Source organism: Manacus vitellinus, unplaced genomic scaffold (genome assembly GCF_001715985.3).
Source record: "Manacus vitellinus isolate BGI_N305 unplaced genomic scaffold, ASM171598v3 scaffold_81_pilon, whole genome shotgun sequence".
NCBI lineage: Eukaryota > Metazoa > Chordata > Aves > Passeriformes > Pipridae > Manacus > Manacus vitellinus.
Genome location: NW_021940822.1, coordinates 1956199 through 1981934, shown reverse-complemented (window position 1 = coordinate 1981934; position 25736 = coordinate 1956199). Strand labels below are relative to the sequence as shown.

General features: G+C 43.7%; 2 protein-coding genes and 1 non-coding gene across 4 annotated transcripts; all 3 read right to left on the bottom strand.

Moving 5' to 3' along the window:
• Positions 1-1576: 1576 nt before the first annotated feature.
• On the bottom strand, positions 1577-20335 carry KAT14 (lysine acetyltransferase 14). 2 transcript variants are annotated; one of them, XM_008922701.2, is made up of 10 exons: positions 19795-20335; positions 17413-17531; positions 15238-15359; positions 13348-13529; positions 12374-12793; positions 10907-11478; positions 10230-10366; positions 9557-9732; positions 6043-6233; positions 1577-3380 (listed from the first exon to the last, which is right to left on the bottom strand). In XM_008922701.2, the coding sequence occupies exons 1-10, from the start codon at positions 20048-20050 to the stop codon at positions 3207-3209; spliced, it is 2349 nt and encodes a 782-aa protein (XP_008920949.2). In that variant the 5' UTR covers positions 20051-20335; the 3' UTR covers positions 1577-3206. The 2 variants fall into 2 exon arrangements, with proteins under 2 accessions (XP_008920949.2, XP_017940992.1); XM_018085503.2 differs by having other exon boundaries at positions 12374-12790; positions 19795-20243.
• On the bottom strand, positions 6426-6583 carry LOC112841355. Its single transcript, XR_003212961.1, has one exon. It is a non-coding gene; the product is annotated as a U1 spliceosomal RNA (small nuclear RNA).
• On the bottom strand, positions 20288-25484 carry LOC103756818 (protein PET117 homolog, mitochondrial). The gene is given in 3 exon segments (XM_018085504.2): positions 20288-20455; positions 25390-25430; positions 25433-25484. Coding segments are annotated over 3 exon segments (243 nt in total). The 3' UTR covers positions 20288-20305.
• Positions 25485-25736: the final 252 nt, after the last annotated feature.

Sequence of the window (25736 nt, the reverse complement as noted above, 5' to 3'; positions counted from 1 at the left end):
GGGCTTTTCTGCACTTTTTTGAGCAAGTGAGGTTCCACCTTCATCCTCCAGGAAAATTTTGTTCTGTTAAACTGAGCTGTGTTTGTCAACTCTAATCGCTGCTACAGTCACTGCACAGATCAGGGAAGCGCAGAGTAGTCGTATCATAAAGCAGGGTGGATGATGGCTCTTTAATCACAGCTAAGGTAACAAATCACCCTGGTTTCCAAGGCAGAAAGAGGGAATTGGAGGGCTAGGAGCCTCATTCCTTGCAGAGAAATCCATGCCCATTCAAGCACTGGCCTTTAAACTTCTCATTATTCAACATTATGGGGAGGAAACATTATCTTGAGAGGACCCTTGAAGTGATCCCTGTGCAGCCACAAAAGAGAGATTGAGCTGCAGCAGCTATTTTATAGCTACTTCAAAGGCTGCCAAGTTCTGGCGCTGACCTAGTGAAGACAAGTAGAGCTCCCTGGCAGCCCTGGTGCATTTCCCCAGGTTATCAGATTGCACACCTGACTTCACACAGTGCCTGTCAGGATGCTGGCCTCAGCCTCCTGTCCTTGGGACTCTTGCTGAAAGCGGGGGTGAATTCCTGCTCACCCAACAGTACCTCCGTGCTCACCCCTACAGCCAGTAGAATAAAAGCAAATGTTTCCTACAGCTTGAGTTGCCAAGAGAAAATAACACACGAATACTGCAGTTTTCACCACTGGTTTTCAGATCTGATTTGCTGGGATCTCTTTGCAAGTCAGAAAGTTCTTGGGTCATGGCTGTTCACCTTTACCCTATCAGTGAAGTGATGCTTGAGTCAGCCACACTTGTACCCACCAAAGCCATTAGGATCATCAGGGAAGGATCTCATAGTAAGCAATTCAAAGGCACACCACATTTTCACAGGCAGCACGAATGAACAGGGTGTGCAGTCTATAAAAGCACAGAAGGTAACACTTAATCTCCCAGTCCTGAGAGTGTGGGATATAATAAGTATAGCTGTTAACTAACTAATTTTCCCAGAAATATGGGCAAATTATTAAGAAACAAGCAAAATAGCAATACCGATCTCCATTCCCTGTAAGCTTTACTGAGCTCATTCTTACCAGTCTTCCTGAAAAAGGAAAGCAGCTGAGGTGCAAAGGCTCAAAGGCATTTAATCACTTAATTGCCTTTCAGGATCTGGGAGTAAATGAAGCACCTGGATAAGACAAGCTGTTTGCAGCACAGCAGGTATCCCAGGTCTGTTATAACACCCTCTTCACTTGGCATTCTCCCTCTGAGGGACAAAGCCAGAGAGATATAGGCACAGAGCAAGCAGGTGCTCAAAATCTTCCTGGTCACCTTTGAGAACGCAATGCAGAACTGGTCATCTTCTTCAGACTATCCTGTATCTCCCAATTCTGGCTGGAAAGGGACAGTCTGCTAAGGCCTGCATGGGTGTGGCTTCTGTGCAGGTGTCCAGTGGGGAAATAAGGAGTTTCTTGCCTGGGTCAGCTGCCCACACACATCCTCTGTCGGCCATATTTGAGTTTGCTAGATTTCAATGAAATATGATGGAGAGACAGCTTAACAAACAGTACAACTACAGGTAGGCTTTTCCAAGGGAAGGGCTTTAATTCATTCATAAAGACAGGTTTTTTTTTTCTTTCCAAGTACCGCTAACTTGTAACATAAGTAACATCAAAAATTTTCACAGTCATAAAGCAGGCAGAAATGTGCAAGAATGTTAGGGCACACAACCCTTGGATGGCCCGTTTTTCCCTCCCACTACCACTGTTTTTGTGTTGGTGATGATATACGTTGACTACACAAAAACATACTTTGTGTCCCTTTCTCTTCTGTTACCAAAATGAAGACTGTTAAGGCAACTTCTACTGTGGCCAGGTAGCCAACAGGTACACACAGTGGATTAAGAACAAAGAAGTCACATTTGGTGTGTAGTTCTTTGTGGGCTTGATGTGAAAGGAACATCACTGTGGATGTGATCCGTAGTTAAAATGCATAGACTGACCTTTCGTCAGTGCTGCTTTCTGTTCATCTGCAGTGAAAGTCAGGGAGAGAGAAGCCACTAAACTGCATAAAAGGAAAAGAGCCCACTACCAGAGAAACCATTTGGAGTTTGTATTTTCTTTCGTTCTTGGTTATTTCTATTTATTCTCTGCTCTCCTTTTTACTTATACTTAGAACCATGAAATGACAGCTTGGTGCTTCCAAGAACTGGATCTGGCCTACCTCTAACATTCTCTTCCCTCCAAACTGCAAGCAGATTGCTTCTACAAATCAGCCTGCATTTCAAACATCACCACACACTTTTCTGAGTTTCTTCTATCCAGAGTGCCTGTAGCAGGAGGAGGTGGATGCTGGAGCCTTCAAGGCCAGCTCTATGGTTAGAGGTGTGCCAACAACTGTGTCAGCACCAACAATGGCAGAAAGGTTGTAAGATTTCAAAGGGCTGATTTGGCAGGTATGGTATCCTATCTTGCCTAGATACAAACCCACATGACACCTTGTTCCTAAACACAAAATACTGTGCACTGCAAGAACTTCACACTTGAGCACAGGGTCAACAAGGCGAAAGGAAGGCAGCAGAGAAGGAGGAGAAGAAAGGTGTCTTCTCTGAGCCTTTTATTTGGAATCACATGAATTCACACACTCTTTACTATTCCTAAAACATGGTTCCAGTACTATTGTTCTGGCATGTGTAGAGCTTTCCTAAAGTTACTGCCCAGCTACGTGCACCAATATCTCATTTCTCTTCACAGACTCAAGACATGGTTCCTAGCAAAGCAATCAAATTACAGAAACATTGAATGATTTAACTTTAGAGGTTCATTTTCATTCATAAACAAAAAATGAAATTAAAAACCTGCAGCATTTTTTTGACAGGTTTCAAGATTTGAAATTCATGGGGCTCCTCTGAAGTGACAAATATTTTTTTGCTTGTTTGTCAATGAGGCTCTTCAAAGTAACAGTGCCAGGAAAATTCCCCGTAAACAATTTCAGTCTTCCAGTGGTTTCAGCATATCCCAGCTGGCATTTTCAGGCCTCTGCCCTTGGAGCACAGGAATCAATCCTCTTGGATTGCAGTTTTAGCACACAACATAGCACTGTTGAAATCCACTGGTGTGTTCCAGCTCTCATGTGACAGCCAACATCCTGCACTGAAAGCTGTGGTAGTTTTTTTGACAGATTGGGCTTTTCAGAGATCCCCAGACAGCTCTGACAGATTAGCGCCGCAGCCTGAGAAAGAATGCATGCTTACACTCCTTGCTGTCCAAGGGGTAATATTTATCATAAAAATCCAAAATGTATTCCTCAGTCTTAAATCCAAACTTCTGGTAGAGCAGCATAGCAGGGTTGCTTGCAGAGACGTGAAGAGTTACGTCTTTGCCCATGCAGGTCTGCCAAGGGAAGGGGGAAAGAAAAAAAGAAGATATCACAGTGAGAGAATGAGACAGCCTCTGGGGGAATGCAGAGGTGAGGAGATTCATCCGTTCAGATATTCAAGTTACTGAGGAAATGTGAGAAAAGCTGGAGGCCCCGACACAGAAATCATCACACATTGCAAGAGCAAAGGCAAAGGGAACGCCGCTATTCCTTCAAGCCTTTGTTTCTGGGAAACATGGACTCTCTGCCAATGAAAGCAGGTTTGGGATTATAATTTGTCATCTTTCCATTGTCAATTACTAAAGTAATTGTTAATTAAAAATAATCTCAGTGTACAGCACTGATTTCAGATACTTAACAACGGCCTGAAGAAAAGACAAAACATGCCAGAGGATCAGGCACCTTACTGCACTCCTCCCCATCAGCAAACAGAGCTGAGCTCTCTGTGACCACTGGAGCAGCCCCAGGGCATCTCTGGGCTGTCACACTAGAATTCCTATCTATTCCACCCAGCTCCTCTCCCACCCTTCAGGGCACAGCACTCCACCTACTGAGAAGGCAGGAATCCAGTTCAGACAGCAAACAGCATGGCTGAAGTTACCTTAAAGATACCAAATTATTTTAACTAGCAACACCGATAAAGACGCTGAAGTAATTTTTTTTCTGCTTTCATCAAGTGTTTTAATAGCATTCTATGTATATGGAATGTATTGTAACTGTAAGTGGGAACAGTAAAATCCTTCAGAAAATTTCCAAGGCAGAACATTCAAAGGTAAAGCTCTCACAGGGGATTTAAGGAGGGAAGGAAAAGAAGAAATAATTCAGAGCAGGTTTTTGGGGGAAAGGAAGTTTGAATGAGATCATTAAGAAAATGCAGTTTGCTCCTCTGGGCCAGATGCATTAGAGGGTAACTTCTGAGAGCAAACCAGTCACTACTATTTGCATCAAAACACTTCCTGTTAAGTTATGCTTTTCTCAAGAATTCCCCCCCAACCTCAGCCCATTGATCCAAAAGTAAGGGAACTACTCTTAATCTGAACAGCACATGAAAGTGTCTCTAGCTATAGAGAGTAAACCCCAAGCCCAAGCAGGCTGCAAAGCAGCACCTACAATCTAGTGTTTGAGGAACAGAAGGTCACAACCACCATTTAAGCTCCTACATGGCTAAATGCCTTCTACCACTGACAAAAAGTCAGCAATGGAAAAATAAATCTAATGTGAGCCAAACATAGTGCTGATCTCATTGCTAGTGAGCCTAATCAGCCTCAAATCTGCTTGGCTTTCCTGAATGTGGTAATTTTATGCTAGTCTACCTGCAAGCAGGATTAGGTTAATTTGATGTGATACATCCTACAAAAAAGGTGTAAGGGTTTTCTACAGCTGACTTGCCAATGCATCCCAACTCTGCTGGAGAGACAGTCTTCCAGAGTCCACCTGCTGGATCCCTGCAAACCTCGGCACATTGCTCACACGTGTTCTCACTGGGTGTTGACATCTCACATCAACAGACTACAGCTGAGGGCAATTTACTTCAACACACAGAGATGCTTGAGAAATGCAAGGAGTGAATTTAAAGTATATTGGTTAGTGGCCTGTGTCAACACATAGAGAAAAGAGGTGGACACTGCAGAGAGCTGTGCAGGTAGAAGAGTTACCCTTGGATGGTCCAGAGGAGCTACTCTCAGTGAAAACTGCTTTTCCAAAGAACAGATCACTGTTCTTAAGGCTCTGCCAGCACTCCCTACCTTTCTTCAGCCAAATAAATAAGAGAAAAAACATTTTCAATTATGAGTTTTGTTAGTGCAGCTCATCTTGACTAAAACAAGTTAAGAAGTGTTTCCTATCGGCAGCTCTGTCATGAGAGTTCAGGGAGTGGTAAAATTGTGGGTCCTGAAGAGGCACAGTTACGCTATGAAAAGGACATATATCTGCATTCTTACTCAAAATTAAGCTGGCTTTCCTACAGTTTAATTCAAGAAAGTAAATGGAATTAAGGCCACTTGAATAACAGTACTGATTCAGAGATTTAATGATGTTTAACTATGTTAATACCACCCATTTAGTTAGCTCAGATTAATTATCCCAAGTGTTCCTGTGGAAGAAGGCCCAGTACAAGCTAGTTTGAACAAAGTGAATGAGGTTGCACACACTCTTTATTTTCAACTCAGCTGTATTTGAACCAGTGTATTAAAAGTCAAAGTGAATTATTAAGATCAGTAATTGATTTAATGCAACAGCCCTGGTAATGGAATAAACCTCCAAGTGTAGCCAAGAAAGCTACAATAGATTCTAATTGAACCTGTCCACTATTATCTCATTTTCTCCTTTAAACTCCACATTTACAGTATTACTTTTACATGAACTATTGACCAGTGAAGAACACAAAGTTAATTCCAAGCCATTCAAAGTGTACAGCATCTTGCTAATTCTGAGGACCTGACCAGTATGGCTGTTCTTCTAAATACATTTTAGCTTCTGCTTTGGAAATTATTTTCCCCCATAAATATTCACACTGGCTGCTGACAATCTGTGTGGGAGTGTAAGTAGAGAAAGGGAAAGGTGAAAGAGCCAGAAGGGAAGAACACTACACTTCTTACTCTCTAATATTGGCATGTGTGCACACAAGGAAGAAGGAAGAGCTAGTTCTTTGGCAGAGTCATGGGACCGTTTGATTACCTGGATAAGATGGTAAATCATGAAGGTTGCAATCCCAGCTCTTCTCCACTCAGGGTGAACTAACAGAAAAGAGATGTAAGCTTCATTGTACTTCACATCTGGCACCATAAAGCCGAAGGCAATGATAACTTTCTTGTAAAGGACAACAACACTGAAGTCTGGATACTGCAGGCATTCTGACAAATCTATTCCTACGGAGAAAGGGAGAAACAGCAGCTGAAAACATTGCAAACCACTTGTATGGAAATTCCAGGGTTTAAGGATTCTCAGAAACACTCACTTGATCCCTTCCTTTTTTACCTTTATTTCAAAGCTCTGCTATAAAGAGATCACAGAATCATAGAATGGTTGGCATTGGAAGGGACCTCTGGAGATCATCTGGTCCAAAGCTCCTGCTAGAACAGTCCTCCACTACTAAAAATTATGCAGACAAATTTCCTGCATTTTGGGAAATCACAGGGGTTGGGACACCTAGAGTGCAGGGGATGAACCTTGCCTTGGGAAAACCAGCTGCCTGGTGTCTCCCCTGCTAGGTATGTAAGGTAAAAGGAGATGATTCAACAAAACAGAGACAAAATACGACCTGATTACTAGCAGTGAATCTTGCATGGAGAAAGTAACAAAGCTAATTTCCTTTCAAATGACTTAAGGATGAAACTAAAACTTAAAATTCGCTCTCTTTGGAGGCAGCACACATGAAACTGGGCTTCAACTCTGGTAGCATTACTTGACTATGGTTCCTATCTCTTTTCTCCACCTTGCCTTGAGCTCCTACTGCTTCCTCTTGTACATACTCAGCTGCTTGTGGAGCTGCACTGTGATACCTGACCACAGCTTTCCAGGTTATCAAGACATCTGCTTTTAGCATGCAAATTCTCTAAGCTGGGGCATGAAGCAGCCTCTCAGGCAGTGGTGCTTCTGTGACTCAGAGGCTGGACACAAACACCCGAGGCTGGTGACTTCTGAGTGGAGTTTGTTACCTTGCCTAATCACACTGCTGCTGCAGTCCTAGAGCATCTACACAGCATGTTAGCGTCAAACACTGCAGTTCAAGACACTGAAGATGGACTGCTTGGTAATTTGAGTGGACTGACCCTAAACAAGATGCAAGACATAGTGGAGATGTACCAAAAATAGTTTCAGCCTCAGGTTGGCAATTGCAAATATACTTGGAATGTGGGGTAATAGCAGAGTATGTTTTCCAGTAATCACTCTTGATGAGATGCAAGGCTTCACCAGGCACAAATAAGTGGGTGAATTATTGTCTTGCTTGATAGTAAACTGGGTGGAGCGAGACGTGGGAGGAATTGATTGGCAATAGGGAGCTGTGTTAATTATCTCAAGGCTGCAATTGCCTGTGGAGTGCCTTACAGCGTGTCTGTACAGGAACGCTTTCTTGCCTTGAGCACTGGCGTCTATGAAATGGTGCTGTCCCCTCAGCACACAGTTATTCCTGTAGGAAAATGCTTAGCTCACGATGGTTTACCACTTGTCTACTCAGGAGATGTTTCCCATTAGGGCATGAAGGCACAAGATACTGGGAGAGACAACATGGGGGAATCTTGCTTCGCAACAGCTCGTTTGTGGTTACTACCTGCAAACTTGTTTCTGCCTTGTGAGAAGCAAAAAGAGCTCTGACTTGAATGATTTGGAGGCATAGAACTAAGGTCTGGGCTCATCCCACATGGTGAAGTGCCTAGATTTTCTGAATTCGGTGAATGAGAGCATCACTATTAGGCAACTTAGCACACCTGTCATTCACTGATGATCCCCAGAGCCCACATGCTCCAGAGGCCTAAACTTAAGCAGAATTATAGGTGTTTCTCTAAACAACAGTGACAGTTTAATGAGGTTCACCCAGCTGCATATCCCCACCTGCCCCCCAGGTTGTACCAGCCCAATGGAATGCTAAATCCTTTGCAACCACAAAGACACTGGGCTTTACCTCCTGAAGCATGAACTCCTCACTTACCTCTCCTGCTAAAACAGAACCAGGGTGCAATGATCATATCCCAGCCTCAGAAATTTTTCACCACAGAAGAGATTTTGATTCCTGTTTGGAGACTGATGGGAGTGTCAGCTTTCTGATTTAATGATGAATAGTTCACAGTCACCCACACTCCTTATGTTAAATAAAACAGGGTGAGTCCTGAAGAACTTAATGAAGGTGCAACGCAACTTGGCCAGAACTTCAAATGCATTATCAGGAGAGGAGAGACTATGACAAAGAGGTTCAGCCTCTGTTGGGATTGCAAGTGTTTCTCATGAGCTCTGAAAGAGCTTGTGAAAAGAAAGGTGTGCAAGGCCCTGAATTGTACAATTTGGACAATGAGTAGCACAGAAAGCTCTGATCCTGACTGCAGTATATGAGCACTGCTGAACTACAAACCCTGCTGAATCACTATCTGCAAATCAAAACATAAAGCGAACAGTTACTTGGAATAAAGGTGTGACTGTTTGTACTGGGCCTTTCCAAATTAGTCTGCTGCACTGTCAAAAGCTGATCCATGCAGTAGATGAACATCCCTATTATTATTTCAGAAGAACTAAAGACTGCAGCCTCATGACAACCCCCATAAAGGGCAGCCACTGTCCCAAGAGAGCCTACAGTTCAAGAAATGACACAAAAATTCAAACCCAGTACATACTGAGGCTTGAAGAAATAAAGGACATCACAGTGGAGCCTGCAGTTGTAAATGCAATTCACAGAAGCACAGAATACCCTGAGTTGGAAGGGACCCACAAGGATCATCGAGTCCAACTCCTGTCCCTGCTCAGGACAACCCCAAGAGTCACACCATGTGCCTGAGAGTATTGTCCAAATTCTTCTTGAACTCTGTCAGGCTTGGTGCTGTGACCACTTCCCTGGGGAGCCTGTTCAGCACCCAACCACCCTCTGGGTGAAGAACCTTTTCCTAATATCCAACATAAATCTCCCCTGAGTCAGCTTCATGCCATTCCCTTGGGTCCTGTCACTGGTCACCAGAGAGAAGAGATCAGTGCCTGCCCCTCCGGCTTCCCCTTGTGAGAAAGCTGCAGACCATGATGAGGTCTCTCCTCAGTCTCCTCCAAGCTGAACAAACCAAGTGACCTCAGCCGCTCCTCATATGACTTCCCAACTTTCACTCCAACATATCCAGCTAATGGCTGCTAGGAAGAAACTTTCTCACAAAGCTAATGAACAGTAGAACTGTTTACTTCAGCCCCTGATTCTGAAAAATGTTTCACTGGGTGCTTAAATTTAGTTAACTTCCAAACTATTACACTACTTCTATTGGCACCTATTTCTGTAGGGGTTGTGCTAATTGGGGCCTAATTTCCCAGTTCTACATGATTTCAAGACACAAAGACACCAAACCCATGTCTCCATCTCAAATGCATTCCTGTGACATCAGATAACAGTTTTCTAAGAACTGAGCCAGACACCAACAGAAGAAAAATTTGGCCCAAGAATGTTTTTTTTCTGAACAAAACCACTTCCTTCTTAGAAAACCAAGCACTGAAAGAATCTTACCAGGCCAGAAGAATTCATGGCACATGGAGTTTATAGTGGGGATGTGATTAGGGCGAACATAGCAGTAATCAATGGGTGCTTCTGGCTCAGCCTTCCAGTTGAGATCATTCCTGTGTGGATATGCCTGGATTTCTGCCAGCAGCCTGAGTTTTGGGGGCTTTGTCTCATAATCACGCCTGTCAGGAACATGAAAAGCAAACACAAAAAGCGAGTGAGCAACAGTAACTGCCACTGCAGCTGAATGGGTACTGATCATGAAATATTTTCTGACAGTCTTCCACTCATGGGGGAAAACAACACCCAGCTCAGGAAAAACACCCACCCTTGGGTCAGAGGCCAGGACACTTCCCAGATCCACAGTATGCCCAGCCAGCCTGTCCTTACACCAGGAGCAAGGAAATTATGGTTCTGACCCAAGAGCACATGCAACTTGGATTGAATGACTACAGCAATTCTCTCTCTGCCCCGTCCTCTCTTGTAGATTACCCTTCCCAATGCAACCAGTTTAGCTACTCAGCTAAGTAAAACTATCCTTTTGAGGTTACCATAGTTACCATAGGGTTACAGGGTTGCTCTTTGAGGAGGGGCAAGGAGCACTGCCCAGGAAAGATGTCCTCTCGGTGGGCTGTCGGTACACAAGCCAAGAGCAAACTCAACCTCTGATCATCTGTACCTGATGTAAGGTTTCAGGACACGGGATGTATAAGGGCTAACAACACTGTGGTCTGTCAGCAGGTCTTCTGAGCCTACGAGTCGATACAGAAACTTTGTTGTCTGCTGTCGATATCCCTTCATGGTGGGTAGCATAGTCTATACGTACAGAAAAATGCAGAACATTTCAGGAAGATCAGTCAATGATTTAACACAGGGGAATTATATCAATGGATGCAGATTAAGGGCCTTTCAATGTGACAGGATGGACTGGACCATGGTGGTCCCAACTCTGTGGACTCTGCTGTGCACTCTTAGAGTTAGTGCCCAAACCTATGAGCTGCCCTTATCACTCAAAAAAGCGCTGCAAGTTATCTCCCTCCTACGTACTTTGTAGAACATTCACCTGTTTAGGTACTTCCAGACCTCCATCATCAGCATTTGAGCAGGGCTGGAGTACAAATACATCAACATTTGTGATGCTGACACTGATAGACTGTTGTGCTGTACAAGCATGTCTCAAGAAGAAAGGGTCTTAAGATAGCATCGGTGAGGACACAGCCCCAAGTCAAAATGAGTCTTGTTCATATAATCCTTTTTATTTTGGCAATCAGATAACCTCGATGTGACACTGCTGTCTGTAGCAAAAGCTTTAGAATAACCAGTGCCAAAAGCTCACTTAGATTTGGAAACACCCACCTGGTATCTATCCAAGATCCTGAAGTCCTGGCTAGTAGTTCTGTATGTTGCTTGCCCTGCTAGGGACCTGGAAACACCTCCTTCTTTGGCTCCATAAATCCCATCAACCAAGAGCAGTGCAGCATTCACAACTTGGTCCAAGTCAAAGAGTGGCAGTCCTCTTTCCCTCTTGGCCTGCCTGACTAAGAGCTTGCGCCTCAGCCTCCGGGCCTCTGGGGTCATGCTCACAGCATTGGAACAGGCTTCAAGTCTCTTCAGCAGCAGCTTTTCCTCATAGATACTAACAGAGGTATGCTTGGGAGCTCTGGGTTTAGCATCCTTCTCCAGCTGTGGCTTTCTTTTGTCTCGTCCCCTCACCTTCAACAATGTGTTTGACTCTTCAGGATCTTCACTGTCACCTTCCACCCGTTCTGTTTTTTCTTCTTCACTCTCCACCTCTTGCTTGATCTGTTCAGCTGTCTTCACTTTTTTTCTGCTTGCTATCAGAGTGCCAGCACTGGCTGTCCCACTGGGAGGGGGCACATACTCTATTCCTGGATCTATGACTCCATCTCCTTCCATTTCCTCATCATCTGTTGAGCAGATCAAAATAATCCAGGGAGAAAAAAAAATTTAAACATCAAAGCTCCATTTCAAAAAAGGTTGTCACAGGACTCTTCTGCTAAGGAAAAACAATGTGGTTTTACCCAACACACTTTGTTTTCTATATACTTCTGGATCTCCTGATTTTGGACAGGAGACACTGTAAAGAGTCCAATTTCAGGACACAGAATCAATCCTGTTCCTAAAGTGTCTTGTAGTTCAGCATCTGAAAACAGAGCCCTGTCCTGAGCTGCAAGCTCATGCTCTTTGACAAACGTTAAGTTCTGAAAATTCCTGAAGACTGGAGATCAAATGGTCAAGCTGGAGAGCTGCATCTTCAGCTAGCATATCCTGGAGAAGTTCTGTTCCTCTACAGAACCTCACTATTTTTCCTGCCATCCAGAAGTGCTTTGGTCTGGCTCCTTAAGGAACTAAAAGCATTCAGCCTGCATCGCTGCTTTGCAATCAGACCCAAATTCAGCATCTTTTAATCAAGATGCTCAAACTTATAAATCTACTGGGACATTGGCACGAGAATAAAATTTCTCCCATTAAAAACATTTGAGAGAAAACTAGAGTTGCTATCTAACAGTGTAATCTGTGTTGCAGTGAAATGCTTATCCTGAGTGGTACAGCAGTTGCCATGTGAAATCTACCCACTATTTATTCAGGATCCCTCAGAAAACAATAATGGGGGTTTCTTCTGGCCTTAGAAGCTGGTAATACAACGATGGAAAACTAGTCAATTCTCACACTCAATTAAGACAAACAATATTACCAGTTACTTTCCATCTTATCTTGAAAAGATCCTGCAGTTCACTGGGAATATCCTCCAAGAAAACTACATGTGGTTCATTACTAAACAAAAAACATGGTGCCTCTTACCGTGAAACAGAGCCTGTGGTGGCATGACATCTGGGATGAGATCTGCTTCCGAGAGAAGGCTGGGAGTAGCTGAATGTGAGGCTGGAGTGCCAGGAGCAGAAAAGTCCAGTGATGGGGAAGGAGAAGGGCTTGTCAGAGGTGTGCGATCTGATGAGCTCAAGGAGGAGAAGTCAATCACCTCTCCTTTCTCAAGGACAATATCAGGACGGCGGCAGCGACTGGTGAATTTAACAGGAGTGGAGGAAGTACTCCGGTCCAAGAAGCCGGCTGCCTCCTTCTGGGCTCTCCGAATATCCTTGGCTTCCTGAGTCCGAGATCTCTTCTCCTTCAGCTCCATGGCTGATTCAACTGGATTGCGGCTTACCCGCTTTCGGAGTCCTTCCACAGTAATGATGGGATCCAGGGGTGGCTTTGAAGCTGCTAAAAAAGTAGTTCACTTATTCTAACAGACACTGAGCTCCTGCAGTCACCGGATACATACTACACATCCAGAAAAACACACTGACTACAAACCTTAAAAGATGTATTTTCAATATGTACAAGAAATTTGCTCTGGGACACGTAGCATTAAGCCAACACACAACTAAATCCTCATTAAAGCCCCAATCTTGTTCCTCTACACAAAGGAGAACTTGCATCTAGTGACAAAAGTCAAAAGACATTCCCCACAGTAAAGAGAAGTAGAGAAATTCAGCTAAATTCAGGGGATTTCAGCTAAAAGAGAACAACACAAAACACTCTGCACAAACTTCAAAATCCTTTAAATCAGTTAGCACAATGCAAAAAGGTAATAAAATATAACAGGCTTCTCACACTACAGTATATACACTATAGTTCTCTTGAGTCAAACCTTACATCACAACAAAACTAAGAATCTGTCCCTGCACACAAACACATGGTTTTAACTGGACTTTTCTCATGGCTTCCAGCTCTAGACCAGCTAGGAACCTACACACCATCAGGTACAGAGTTACCTTTTGCCTTTAGGGCAGATGCAGACAGCTTCTCTCCTTCAGGTTTCATTGTTGGGGGTTTGTTGTGAACCAGTTTCCACCATCCCGGTTCTCCAAATTCCTGTGCCCCTGAGCGGAAAAACAAGGGGCTCCCCACAGAGAGACAGCCAGCAACTGTGCTCCACCATGTTGAGGTCTTTTTCCTATGGTGGGAGAGAGGAAAACAAGTGTTAAATCCTTGCTCGCCAGCTGTGCTTTCATCCTGGAGTCTCCTCCAAGACAGAAAGGGCAGAGTGCTTCTGCCACTGGCACTGATGCACATACACTGAACTACTCTGAAGCACATTTTTGGCCACTTGGAGGCAGGGAGCTGCATTTAAGCCTTTCACTCTGCTGGGCAGTGTACTCTACTGGGTATATGAGTACTTTTTGTTCCTTTAAGAGCTGGTTAACCAGTTAACCAGGGATAACTAGGATGTCACTTGGGGAAGAAGTGAGAAGAATTATTAAAGAATTGCCTCTGTAGCCAATAACTGAAGTACTCTCCTGGACACTGGAGAATCTGGTTCATGGTGCACAGCCTAAACTCATAGTTGCACAGGATCTCAGGATTCCTTCTTGCCTTTGCACACCTCCACTGGCAAAAACTTCCATACTCAGGCAAGGATTGGCTGAGCAGGTATTTGCTGCTGTCCAAGTGTTGCACTTGCACACCTTGGGGTACTCAACCTCATAGGTGGGAGATTAAACTCAGGTGCCCCAGAGCAAAGTCTAGAGTGTTACAGTAAATCTGGATAAGCTGTACTTTAATATGCCAAGGAAGAGAAGCATTGCGTGCCTTGAACTGCTACACATCCGATGCAGCTGTCTGTGTTCCACCAGTGGCTTGTCCAGGCAAGCGGGGAAACTGTGTCCAAGGCCAGTAATCACTCGTTTGAATTTTAATCAGAGCAAGGAGTGCCCAGTTCCCAGGGCAAGTCTCAAAAGGGAACAGCAAACCCTGGGAGGCAATGGCTCCCTTAATGAGGGACAATGGGCCATCAGCCTGTCAGGGTCACTGCGATTACCAGAGAGGACAAATGCTAATATTTCTGAGAACAAAGCAAGGAGGCACAGACAAGCAATGAAAGCAAAGCCAAAGAGTAAATTTGGTTAGGGAGAAAGGCCAGATCTTTACAACAGGGAAATCCCTGCTTAAGAAAAGAAGCTGTGAAGTCAATCAAATCTACAACTTGGAAGGCTTGCTCAGTTCCTTTCCTGGCTTCATAGCACATGCATTAACAGTGACACTTAGGTTTGACAGCTTCAGCACGCTCAGAAAAAATGTGCCGTTCACCCATACAGCCAAGACTGTCCTTTACAAGAGGGGTTCCTACTCTGACAGCTTCTTTACACACAATCAAAAACGTTTCATTGGTTTGTAACACCTTCTATGTAAAAGCCAAGATCCAAAAGTATTAAGATCCAAAACAATCTAAAAGGTGAAGCTCAGTTCTTCTTGAAGAATTTGGTCCTTGCAAGCCTTATAGCCAAGTAATGTGGTACTTTCCTGGACCACAGTTTTGTCCTTGAAGCCTTGTAATACCCATCCATTGTGACTATTTAGAAAAACTCAAAGGCTTTGCAGGTTCACATGCTACCTTAAGGAAGATAAGAAATAATTCAAAATACATGCATTTGTATTGTTTTTGTGTGACATTCTTGGGGCTGTTTTTCCCCAGTAAGAAATGTTTATTTTTTCTCAAGAGTACCCCTCATGCCTATATTCAGATTCTCAATATTAAATGCTCCAACTTTCTCACTAGTGAAGCTCAACAGAGATGTTGCCAAATTAACCAGGTTCTTGGCCATTTGTATAACAAACTCCTTTGGTTCGCCTACCAGACCTTCAGGCAAACATCACGTCTTTACCTGTTCCCTAATAGGAAAGTCCAGTGTTTCTCAATAAAAGCACAAATATCTTCTTTCCATCTGAAGTACCCCTGACGGCCCGTTCCTTCCAGAGACAAATTGTACATTGCCAACATGACGACCTGGAACAGAAGGTGTTGGATACAAGTGAATCTTTTCAGCTTTCTCTGCTGAACTATCCCCCACAGCTGCCACACACACGCAGATCTGTGCTCCCTCATAAATATCTTATTTTTGCAACATCTCATAGGCAACTTCTGCAATCCATCTTCTTCTTGGTTTCATGCTGCCCGTTCCTGTCTTTCTCTTGTTAGACGCATATTTGCCTAGAGATTTCTCCATCCCAGAGGAATAACAAGCTGCCTCGTTATGCAGGTTTATGCTGAGACACAAAAATTTTGCAACTGTTGTATAAATAAATTACAGTACAACTGTGGTCTGAAAGTAGTGTAGGGAAACAGTCTTTCAAAAAAAAAAAGTGGTCACAAGTAATCCTACTATCTAATCAATCAGAGATATAATGATCTAATCCATCAAACAGTGGTCTTTCTAGACACTTATTTTCCAAACTGAACAGACTGTAAATGCTCTGTAAAATTAAAGATCTCCTAATTGTTCCAGGTATGCAAGAATCAGGTTTGTCTACAGGTGATCTTCATTAAATAGAAACTGTTTACGCACACTTCACAACCAAATTCATTCTGACCTGTTACATACCTAAACTAAAGGGCAGGTGTGAAAACTATTGCACCTCTTTTAAGTAAATCCCAGGTGACCAACTGTTAATTACATTTACTTAATTCATTTGAATACAACTAAAATCAGCTGGGCTGGGATCATCTTTCAACAACCACAAAGTTTGGTACTACTTCCAACAAGGACTTATACTTCACCCTGAGAGGAGTCTGAAATATGTTTTTCTTAGGCAGATTGGTCTCTTCACAGTGGACCTTAGCTTTCTGGGATGCACTGCTGAACACATCAAAATGAGGAAATATGGACAGCTTTCATGTCCCCTGCCTCACAATCCCTCTTAGTTTGGTAACTATTTAGGATTTTGTGGTTCTTTAAATCATGTGGGACAGTCTCAGAACTTCAAAAACAATTCTCTTTTCAGCTGGCTAAAGATAAGGATCTGTTGAGGCCACATACTCTGAAAAAAAATACAGAAATCACTGTCCCCATTTTTTCCTGTTTCAGATGAGTTAATTTGATCCCTTCCCTCAATTCAGCTTATCAAGAAGAAGCAGCAGGTCTGGCTGCTGGAAGCCTAGGGAGGTAGTCATTAGTCAGCTTTCTTCCTCACCCATTTTGATTTTGTCTGCCCCTTCCCCATGCCACTCTGAAGAGACTTGAGCATAATGCTAGAAGCCTTTCCTGTCCAAATTAGAAGCTTGCTGAAACTCTGCTGGTCTGCCAACCACAGACTGCTACACCAATCTTTTCCCCTGCACTGGCCACCACGAGAAAGCACTGTAGGAGTTATAACTGATGTTTTAAATTATCTTTTATGGGACAACACACTGCTACTGTCCTAAAGGATGCAAACAGATGTCTTGCACATACTGCCCGATGTGGAAACACTGCTGAGCAACAGCTACTGCCTGTACTGAAAAACGCATTTTCAGCAGAGGCAGCCGGCACTGCCTGCCTGTCCCTTGAGTGCCCTTCACATGATGTGCATCAGTCTAGTACCTGGTCATTGCTGTATAATGCAGATTATTTTGATTGCTCAGGTATGCAAGTCACTGTAATAGTGAATTACACCAAGGACTCTTGTTAGTGCATAAGCAGCCAGGCTGGAGCTTTGTATTCAGGGAGCTGGCAAACTTTTTGTTTCTATGTTGCCACTTCAGTCATTTTACATTTTCTTATATACAAAAAACCTGCTCATGCCTGGCAGCTAAAATCTGCCTGAAGCCATGAATTCATGAGCAACATAAGGAGAAAAAAAAAAAGAAAAAGTAAGGAGAGCTGTTTGTATTATTATCTTTCAATTTACCTTCCAAATGCTCAAGTTCTCATATGCAGGCAATCCTTAGCTAATTAATTTCTGAAGTTCACGCATATGCTTCTTTCTTACTGAAACTGATCCTCCTTTTCTGTGTAGTACATACACAACAAACAATTTTAGAAGTCCTACGGTTGTTCTGCTGGCACAAACATTTTACTTACCTGTTGCCACGTTAATCTCAGACGTTCAAATTGCTCCTTCCCATCTTCTGAGCAATCAGAGCAAGTAAATCTGAAAAAGTTATCTCCTTTCAGGTAGCTGAGCTGTTCTCTCAGTTGACCTAAAATGAAAAAGCAAAAATCAATTTCTTTGTCCTTTTATTAAAAAAATGTGCTGCAAGGGAAATTTGGATTTCCTCCAATATCAGGCAGAAAAGTACTTTTTTTCCCTTCTCCCCAGAGTTCAAAGACCCAGGCAGTTCCGAGGAAGCAATGGACCTTGCTGTCATGGAAGGCATAGATTCATTTCACTGTTGCAGCAGCCAGTAGTGACTAACTGAAAAGCACAGGCATCAAAAAAGGGTATTCTACATAACATCTGAATGTAGGTACAAAGCCAAGGATTTCCTTGATTCTGCAGCATTTCTCATTCCTCCTTGCTTCCCCTAGATAACCTATAGACTTCAATACATAACTGTTTTCCCACCCTACTCAGAAAAAAAACCCAAACTGACCTGTTAAAAAAGGTATGCCACTGCAAAGGTTATCAGTATATATATTTGTTCTCTTCCATGTCATCTTTCCACTCACTGCTATGTGCTTTTACAGCTCTCTGTTCCCTGATACTGAAGTCAGATTGCCAGTCCCTGTTTCAGATCCCAAATCAGCAAAGTACTTCAGCATACACTTGGCTCCTTAAAGCTAACCCTGCATAAAAGTTTGTCTGAACAAAAGCAATAGAGCCACTTGTAAAACCCCACACATTCAAAATGACAGGCTCTAACTCTATGTTTCTTCAGAAGAGAAAAAAGAATAGATTTAACACATGAATCAAGGTTTCCAAACCCACCCAGAGTTAATTTACAAAAGTATGAAAAATTGAAAAATGACATCACAGGACAGGGAAACAATTAAAGACTACAGCGTTCGTGGAAACTTGCACACAAAAGGTATTTCACTGCAAGTATGTCATCTCTTTACTGTATAACGACACGAGATCAAGCATTTTTAATGTATGGATGCTCTACTTCCATAGTGAATTGCAGAATTTAATTACCCACACTTCGTAGATTAACAGAATTTCTAAATGGCAATTTAATGTAAAGAAGTGATTATTTGTGTGAGCATGTTGGCAATTTCACAAGTGACAAGTGAACTCCATATAACTGAGCCATTAGGGAGAGTACAGTTTTTCCCTTTTACATTTATGTTGCACATTTGTATCTAGTTACTGTTGCTTTGCAATTGGCTTTTTTTGCTCTTTGGATTTGTTCCAGAGCAACTGGAGAGAGGAACATCTTTGTAAAATAAAACAAACAGTGTTAAATCAAGCACTCCAGTGTAATTCATGCTACCTTTAACTCTGCTCCTTTTATTATTATATTTAAAGTTAATATTTCCCTTTACTGCACAGTAACTTAATAGTACAGTGCTGGTTCCATTACGTTAACATCTCAATACTAACATGCCTTGAGAGATTTCTAAGCTGTAACTTTTGGCAAATTCTAAGAAGGCAAAAAGGGCAGCTCTGACATATATGGAAGGCAGTTGCCACCTGAAGAGTTCACTATTTCTCTCCACAAACAAACAAAAACCCCACAGAAAACCCAAATCAAACCAAACAAAAAACCTCACACCAAAACCAAAAACAATTAGTGCTTAGCAATATCTGGCTTTTGGATCTAATAATAGATCAGATAACCCAGAATTTAATAAGTAAAGTCATCTGTTACGCTGCTAACAGCATATATCTTAAGTCAAGCGCCAGAGCAGAGGGATCGAGTTCTGCAGCTTGCTCCAAACATCTTCCAGAGCTGGCTGCTGCAGGCCAGACATGTTTCTGTGAAAACCAACTCAAATTCACATTAATGGGAAAACCATTAAGGTTGAGATTTAGGCATTTACTCCACAGATGTGACAAATCAACAGGAAAAAATAAAAAAACAACACCATCACAAAGTCCTTTTCTTCCACAGAGCTTTACAGCAAGGGTCATTATTTTTATCTGATAGAGCAGAGAGGCCAATTTGCTTGGCTAAAGTTCCCTAAACAGCTGCAAGACTTGGGAGGATGTGCGTGTTTTTGAAGTCATACCCTTGTTCTCTGCTAATTAAAGAAGACAGTCCGACTTCCTTACAGAGAATGCCAGCTTTGGACATACACACAGCTCATGGATCAAAGTATCTAACACACACCACTGCCATTGGGCTGCAGGGCTCCATGCAATGCCAAGCCTTTCTCCAACGTATGATAGGATACAGCTAAACAAGGGCTGCCCCGTAAGACAGGTATGCAGGACAGCACAAACAGCTTGCAAACAACAACCACAGGAATGCAAGTGAGGCACAACACAACTGGCAGGCACAACACAACAGGCAGGCTTACTTGCTGGGATCCACTTCTGGCACTTCTCGCAGTAATAGGACATCTCCTCCATCCAGGATGCTTCACCTTCATCACTGTTTAGAGAGTCCCCACTCTGGTCATGTGATAAATCCACTGAAGCCTGGTCCTCAGACTCGACAATCAGGAGAGTCTCCCCTTCTACCTCACCCTCCTCCAGGCCCTCTGAGGTGGAGGTCCTGGTGGCTTCATCATCGTGGCGACTGAGCAGCCCACTCATGTGAACGCTATTAGCCATCCTAGATCGTGTTTGCAATAATGAGCTATTCCTCCCCACATTGACCAGTCACACTGGATGTGCCAACCAAGTCTCCACAGTATGACAGAGGAAATGTTTTTTGTCCACCCTATAGTTTTAGGGAGTAGATTATAACCTGTACAAAATAAACAGTCTTTCACAGATTATCTCTGTTAGTTAAAAAATTTGCAAGTAGTTAGATATGAATGATCTCCAAACGTTTTTAATCAAGCCTCTAAGGACCCAGGCCTGTGCCTAGGACTTCTGGGAACCTTTTTGCATTAGCACCTTGTCTCTTTCTTCCATAAGCTGCTTTGTCAAAGCAATCTGCTCTTCTAACAGGCGAATATTCTCCTTTTTCTGATTTTGACGCTCAAGATCTCTGAGAACTCCACTTCGCAGCCTCTGAAAACACAAGATTCAGGATTTATCACAGCTCTGTGATGCTGAATGTGATTAACCCCCACCCAGGCTCCAATCCCTCCTGCAGGGCTGTTCACCACGCTGCCTTTGCCACAGCCACTTAATGTGGTTTGAATCTTGAGGAGCTGATATCAATATCAATAAGCCAACAGCACTACACCAAAAAATGCTTTATTTGAACTTGCTTCAAATGGGTGGTTTTACTAAATGGTAAAGTTATTGAGCAAGTAAATGCTATGCACCTGTAATTCCCATGCCATGCAGGATAGACGTCATCTATAACACCTTGTTATCTCTGCCCTAAATCTTTACTAAATTGGAATAATATCCTCAAAACTTCTCTTCTTGGAGAGAATTTTGTGACAAATTGGAAATTATTTTGCGAAAAACTGCCATGTGTCTTCACCTGCCTCATTCTGCTCATTCTTAATCTTAAAAAATACCCACAGCCTCTTTGTGCCAAGTTCTTGAAAAAGCAAGGCACTTCATCAAAAAATATCCCCTTTACCTAAAATTTTCATTATAAATCATATAAATACATAACATATATATATAAATAAATATAAATACATAACATGTGCAACACACACCAGCAGCTTGTAAGCCCCCCAAAGGGTGTAAAAAGCCCTAAGAAAATCCCAGCTGCTCTTTGTTTCCTGCATATGCTTCTCTCTCTCTGCTACCTGGACATTTTTATTCACATCAATACTTTGATAATTAGGTGAAATGTTTGACCTTTGTATCTCACCAGGGGAATGTTAAATAAGTGAAACCAAAACTGGTGAGATGGATTGGAGTGTGGTAAAGGACAGGAGGGACTAGCTGGGAACTGGCTGCACTACTCCAGATATGCACCTCTGGGGACAGGTGAGGCAGCAAAGCAATGTGATGAGATCAGATATGGGATGGGTGACACTATGAAAGGAAACAAGGAACCCGTGAAGTGTTTAATTGGTTGTGCAGAAGACATAAAGCTGAGATACAGTTCCCCAGCAACTTCAGCTGAGCACAGGCACTGCTGCTGCCATCCTTCCAGCCTCATGCTCCCAACACTGCTGTCCCACCCCAGGGCCAGACATCAGAAAATAATGCTCTGCCCAGTCTACTTTGGTGGTTTGGCTTAAACTCCTCGGGCAGGCAACGTGGTTTCACATATTCAGACACTTAATAGATTTCAAAGCAATAGCTATAAACTTGTCAGAAAATAAGATACACAAAGATAGAAATATTATAAATCAGTAAAAACATGAAATGATTGTTGAGAGCCAGCCCTGGCTCACATCTAAATCATGCTGTGTGATCACAGTCATGCTTAGCACAATTAAAGATTCAATCTTTAGCTGAAGCTTAAAGCATTATCTACCTGCCTAATTTACCAATTCATGTGCAGCTTGGACTCAGGAATGAGAAAGTTTCCACAGGTATCAAGGTTAGCCTCTGGACACTAGAGATACGAATAAATTATTTAGCCTAATGGCAAAAAAAGATTAATAATTTATTCAATCCATTCGAATGATGCCAAAATGCACCTGCAAATAATTTATTTGAAAGCTGACCCTGAAGTTACTTTAGATGTCTGTGATTATTATTTGACATATTCTCACAGTTTTATTCCTCATCTAGCATGCCAATAACTGCACATTTCAAAGGCAATTATTTTTCCTGTTAAGATCAAAATAGAAAGGCTTTGTTTAAGAAGTAATTTTACCTTGTTAAGAAAATGCACAGACGCATACGTCAGCCAATAACCAAAACTCCAGAAATTAATCTAATAAAACTAGTTCCTTCCCATCAGCTTCTATCAGCTACACTCAGGTTATAAATTAGTAATTGCTGAAGACAAAGTTCATCAACTTATTATCACATTACTATTTGTTAATAACAATAAAGAAGTGGGGAGATACACCAAGAATGTAATCTTTTTGCCTTCACAAAACACAGCTATTCTGCAATCTTTGAGATGGTGAACGCATTTACTTTGAAAATGCACAGTTTGCAAAAGACATCTGTATAATTTGAGTATCACAAGTGACAAAGAGCTGTGAAAAAGTTAATCTTCTCACCTTCCTCTATTCTTGGAAGTTAGCACTGCTTGCCTTCTGCATCAGCTTGCACATGCAAGCTCAAATCACTTTGGGCCTGGCACAGCAATTTATAAAAGTCAAAAGTTTATTAATCTGCATAAAGATAAATCTGAAATAATCCCCACACCAGGACTGTAAAATATCCACATTATTTATTTGTTTTATATTATCTAAATAAGTGGATCTCTAAAACATGGAGCTCTTATTGTCTGACGACCACAAAGAATTATAAAAAGAAAATCTGAGATTTCATTTATAAAAGATAAGCTTTGAGTCTTGGTGCTTCTGAATAGCGATTTAAAATTAAGTTAAACTGATGGCTGTGGAAAAAAAAAGAACTGAGTATTTTGGATTCACTTCTGCAGCAGCAGCACAATAAGGGATGTTAATATCCTGCAAACATATACAGTTTAGCACCATATTCAGCTTTTCGAGACATCACTTCGAATTTTAGATAAATGGTTTGTGAACCCATCCCCATTTGTACAGGCCAGGCACTTCTGAAGTCATGAGTTCTCTGCATAGAGTTCAGGGTTGTGAAGTCTATGGGCTTGCCCATGCCTGCGTGTATGGAAGAATGGCAAAGAATAGACACTGGATCTGTCGTCCAAAACCTCAAAAATGTTTTGTCACTGACCAACTCGATCTTTTGGCCCCTCCATCTCTAGGACACTCAGCAAACCTGCCTATCTGCCAGCAGCCTGGAAGCAATGACACTGATACCCTGCACAGAAATGGCTGCTTCCAGATCTAGAAAAATAAGTTAAACCAGACCTATGGGGAGAAAGCTGCCCACCTGTCTGGGAAGCAGAGGATCTCTCCAGGTAGAAGCTTGCAGCAGCCACCACAATTGTAACAACCACAGCAATTCAGCCTGTTGCCCGAGGTGTTACTGCATGACACATAGATCCTGGCCTGACGGTGGTATTACTTATTTACCTGTAGATTCTGTTATGTTATCTCTACAGAATAGGAACATTTTGTAAACCTTCATTTATTTTCACAGTCTCTCTATGAGATGAAGGAGAGATATTAGCCAAGGATTAAGGTCAAAACATCCATTAAGTTTGGGTTTCTCACTGAAATACACAAAGGTTATGTTCATCAGAGCATGTGTTGTCCTGCAGCACTGCTCAAAGTACAGCTCTGATTAATTTCAGCTGTAGTTTAGTTTATGAGTATTTAGCACATATTCCTGTCAGATCCTCAGTGGCTCAAGGCAGGTACACTGAATTAGAGAGCAACAACCTACAAAAATGGGACCTTTAGTGATCTACCCAACATATATGTCAGCTCTGGCAAATGTAAAGCCATTACTGGTTGCCACTCCAAGAGACCAGCCTTCCTCTCCTTGGTACTGCCTGTGTCATTGAGTGTGTTGTCCAACTCCTGCACAAATAAAATTGCCTCTTTCCTTACCCAGACCAGTCTCGTCCTCCAAGATCTACCGTTCTCAAGCACTGACAGAGACCTCTTGAGGGGAAAAAATATAATGCTGTAATTACAGACTGCATTGTAAAGCCCACACAACAGCCAGCTGAGCTTGGCTATGGACTAGGAACTTCAAGTCCGGTGTTCTGTAACTTCTGTTTCAGCGTCATTTAACATGGGCTGGTTTTGTGCATTTTCTAGATTTTTTGGTAAATAAGGGAGGCAAAATCAGATGGGTGCCCTCATTCCAGTACTTCCTTGGCTCATCAGCAGGGTCCAAACCAGCACACTCACTGCCCAAACATCTGTCACATGCAATACATTCATTACACAATTGTACAACTTTTAGTCCTGGGCAGGACTTCTCTGTACTGGGACTCACCATCATCGGACCTGACACTTTTGGCTGTGGGCTCTCACACACAGGGTGCCTGTCAGGAATTACCTGATCTTTGTAAATGTAGCACCGAAAACTTCCCTGTTTAATTACCACATGGTGTTTCTGACAGCCTGCACTCTGCCTGTCCTGTCAGAACAAGAAGGGAGCCAGGCCAGGCTGCATGGCACAGAACAGCCCTTTATCAGGATGCATTTGAGGAGTTGAGGAAAAGCAGATCACATGCACTGCCAGAGGAACAAGCACCAGAGGGACAGCACAGCCAGACAGGGAAGTGTCCTAGAAACACTGCCAGGGTGGTGGCCTTGGGCCTAGAGGGTGCAGGATTACATCCTTCCTGCATGCTGGCTGCTGGAGAGGGAGGGAAGTGCCTCCACCGAGCCTGTCATGCCTCACACTGGGGCTCCTTGCTATTAGCCCCTGAAGGGAAATGCACAGGATGAGATTAGGGAGCTGGTGCAGCTAAAAGAGCATGCAAAGGGCAGATGCCAAGGCAGGAAAACATGGAGAAGAGGTAGTTCATGGAAAGAGAAACACAGGGGGCAGCGCAGGGGAGGCAGCACTGGTGGGGCACTGCAGTGCAGGTGCAGCTCTGGCCCCTGGGCGCCAGGCTGGGCACACCGAGTGCCTGCAGCCCCGTGTGGGGCACTGAAGGGAGGGATGGATGGATGAAGGAAGGGAGGGATGGATGGATGAAGGAAGGGAGGGATGGATGGATGAAGGGAGGGAGGGATGGATGGATGAAGGGAGGGAGGGACGGATGGATGGAGGGATGGAGGGATGGAGGGATGAAGACAGGCTGCAGCAGAGACACGTGGAGCTGAGGCTATGGGCCCACGGCGGGAACCGAGCAGGGTGGGGCGGGACGGGCGGGGCCGGCCGCTTGGCCCGTCGGGGGACAGGTCAGGCCCGGACGAGGGGGCGGGGCGAGGGCGGGGCCGCCGTGGGCGCGGGGCAGGGCCCTGCTCGCCCCCCTCCCCCCGCGCCCTGCGACGCGCACTCACCTCCAGCTCCCGGCGCTGCTGGACGTGCACGGCCACCACGATGCGGCGGAGAGCAGCGCGGAGGTGGCCAGCGCCAGCCAGGAACTCCGCGACATCGCCGGCTGGGCGGGCGCGCGGGGCAGCGCCGGCGCAGGGGTGCGGGATAGGGCGAGGAGGCACGCCCCGCCCCCCGCCGAGCGCCGAGCGCCTCGAGCCAGGCCCGAGCAACCGAGCGCTGATGCGGGGCGGGGCTGAGCACAAGGAGGGGGGATTCGGGAGCGGCCGCTAGCGGCTGTCGGCACGGCACGGGGAGCGGAGCCGGGGCTCCTCGGGGCCGCGGGAGGCTTGTCGCCCTGCCGAGACTGGGC

Coding starts and splice junctions, on each gene's coding strand:
- KAT14 (XM_008922701.2), bottom strand. CDS start 20,050: ATGGCTAATAGCGTTCACATGAGTGGGCTGCTCAGTCGCCACGATGAT. Junction 15,360..17,412: donor TGAGATTAACGTGGCAACAG/GTAAGTAAAATG, acceptor CTTCTGTTCCAG/GTCGTCATGTTGGCAATGTA. Junction 13,530..15,237: donor ACTTTCCTATTAGGGAACAG/GTAAAGACGTGA, acceptor CTCCCACCATAG/GAAAAAGACCTCAACATGGT.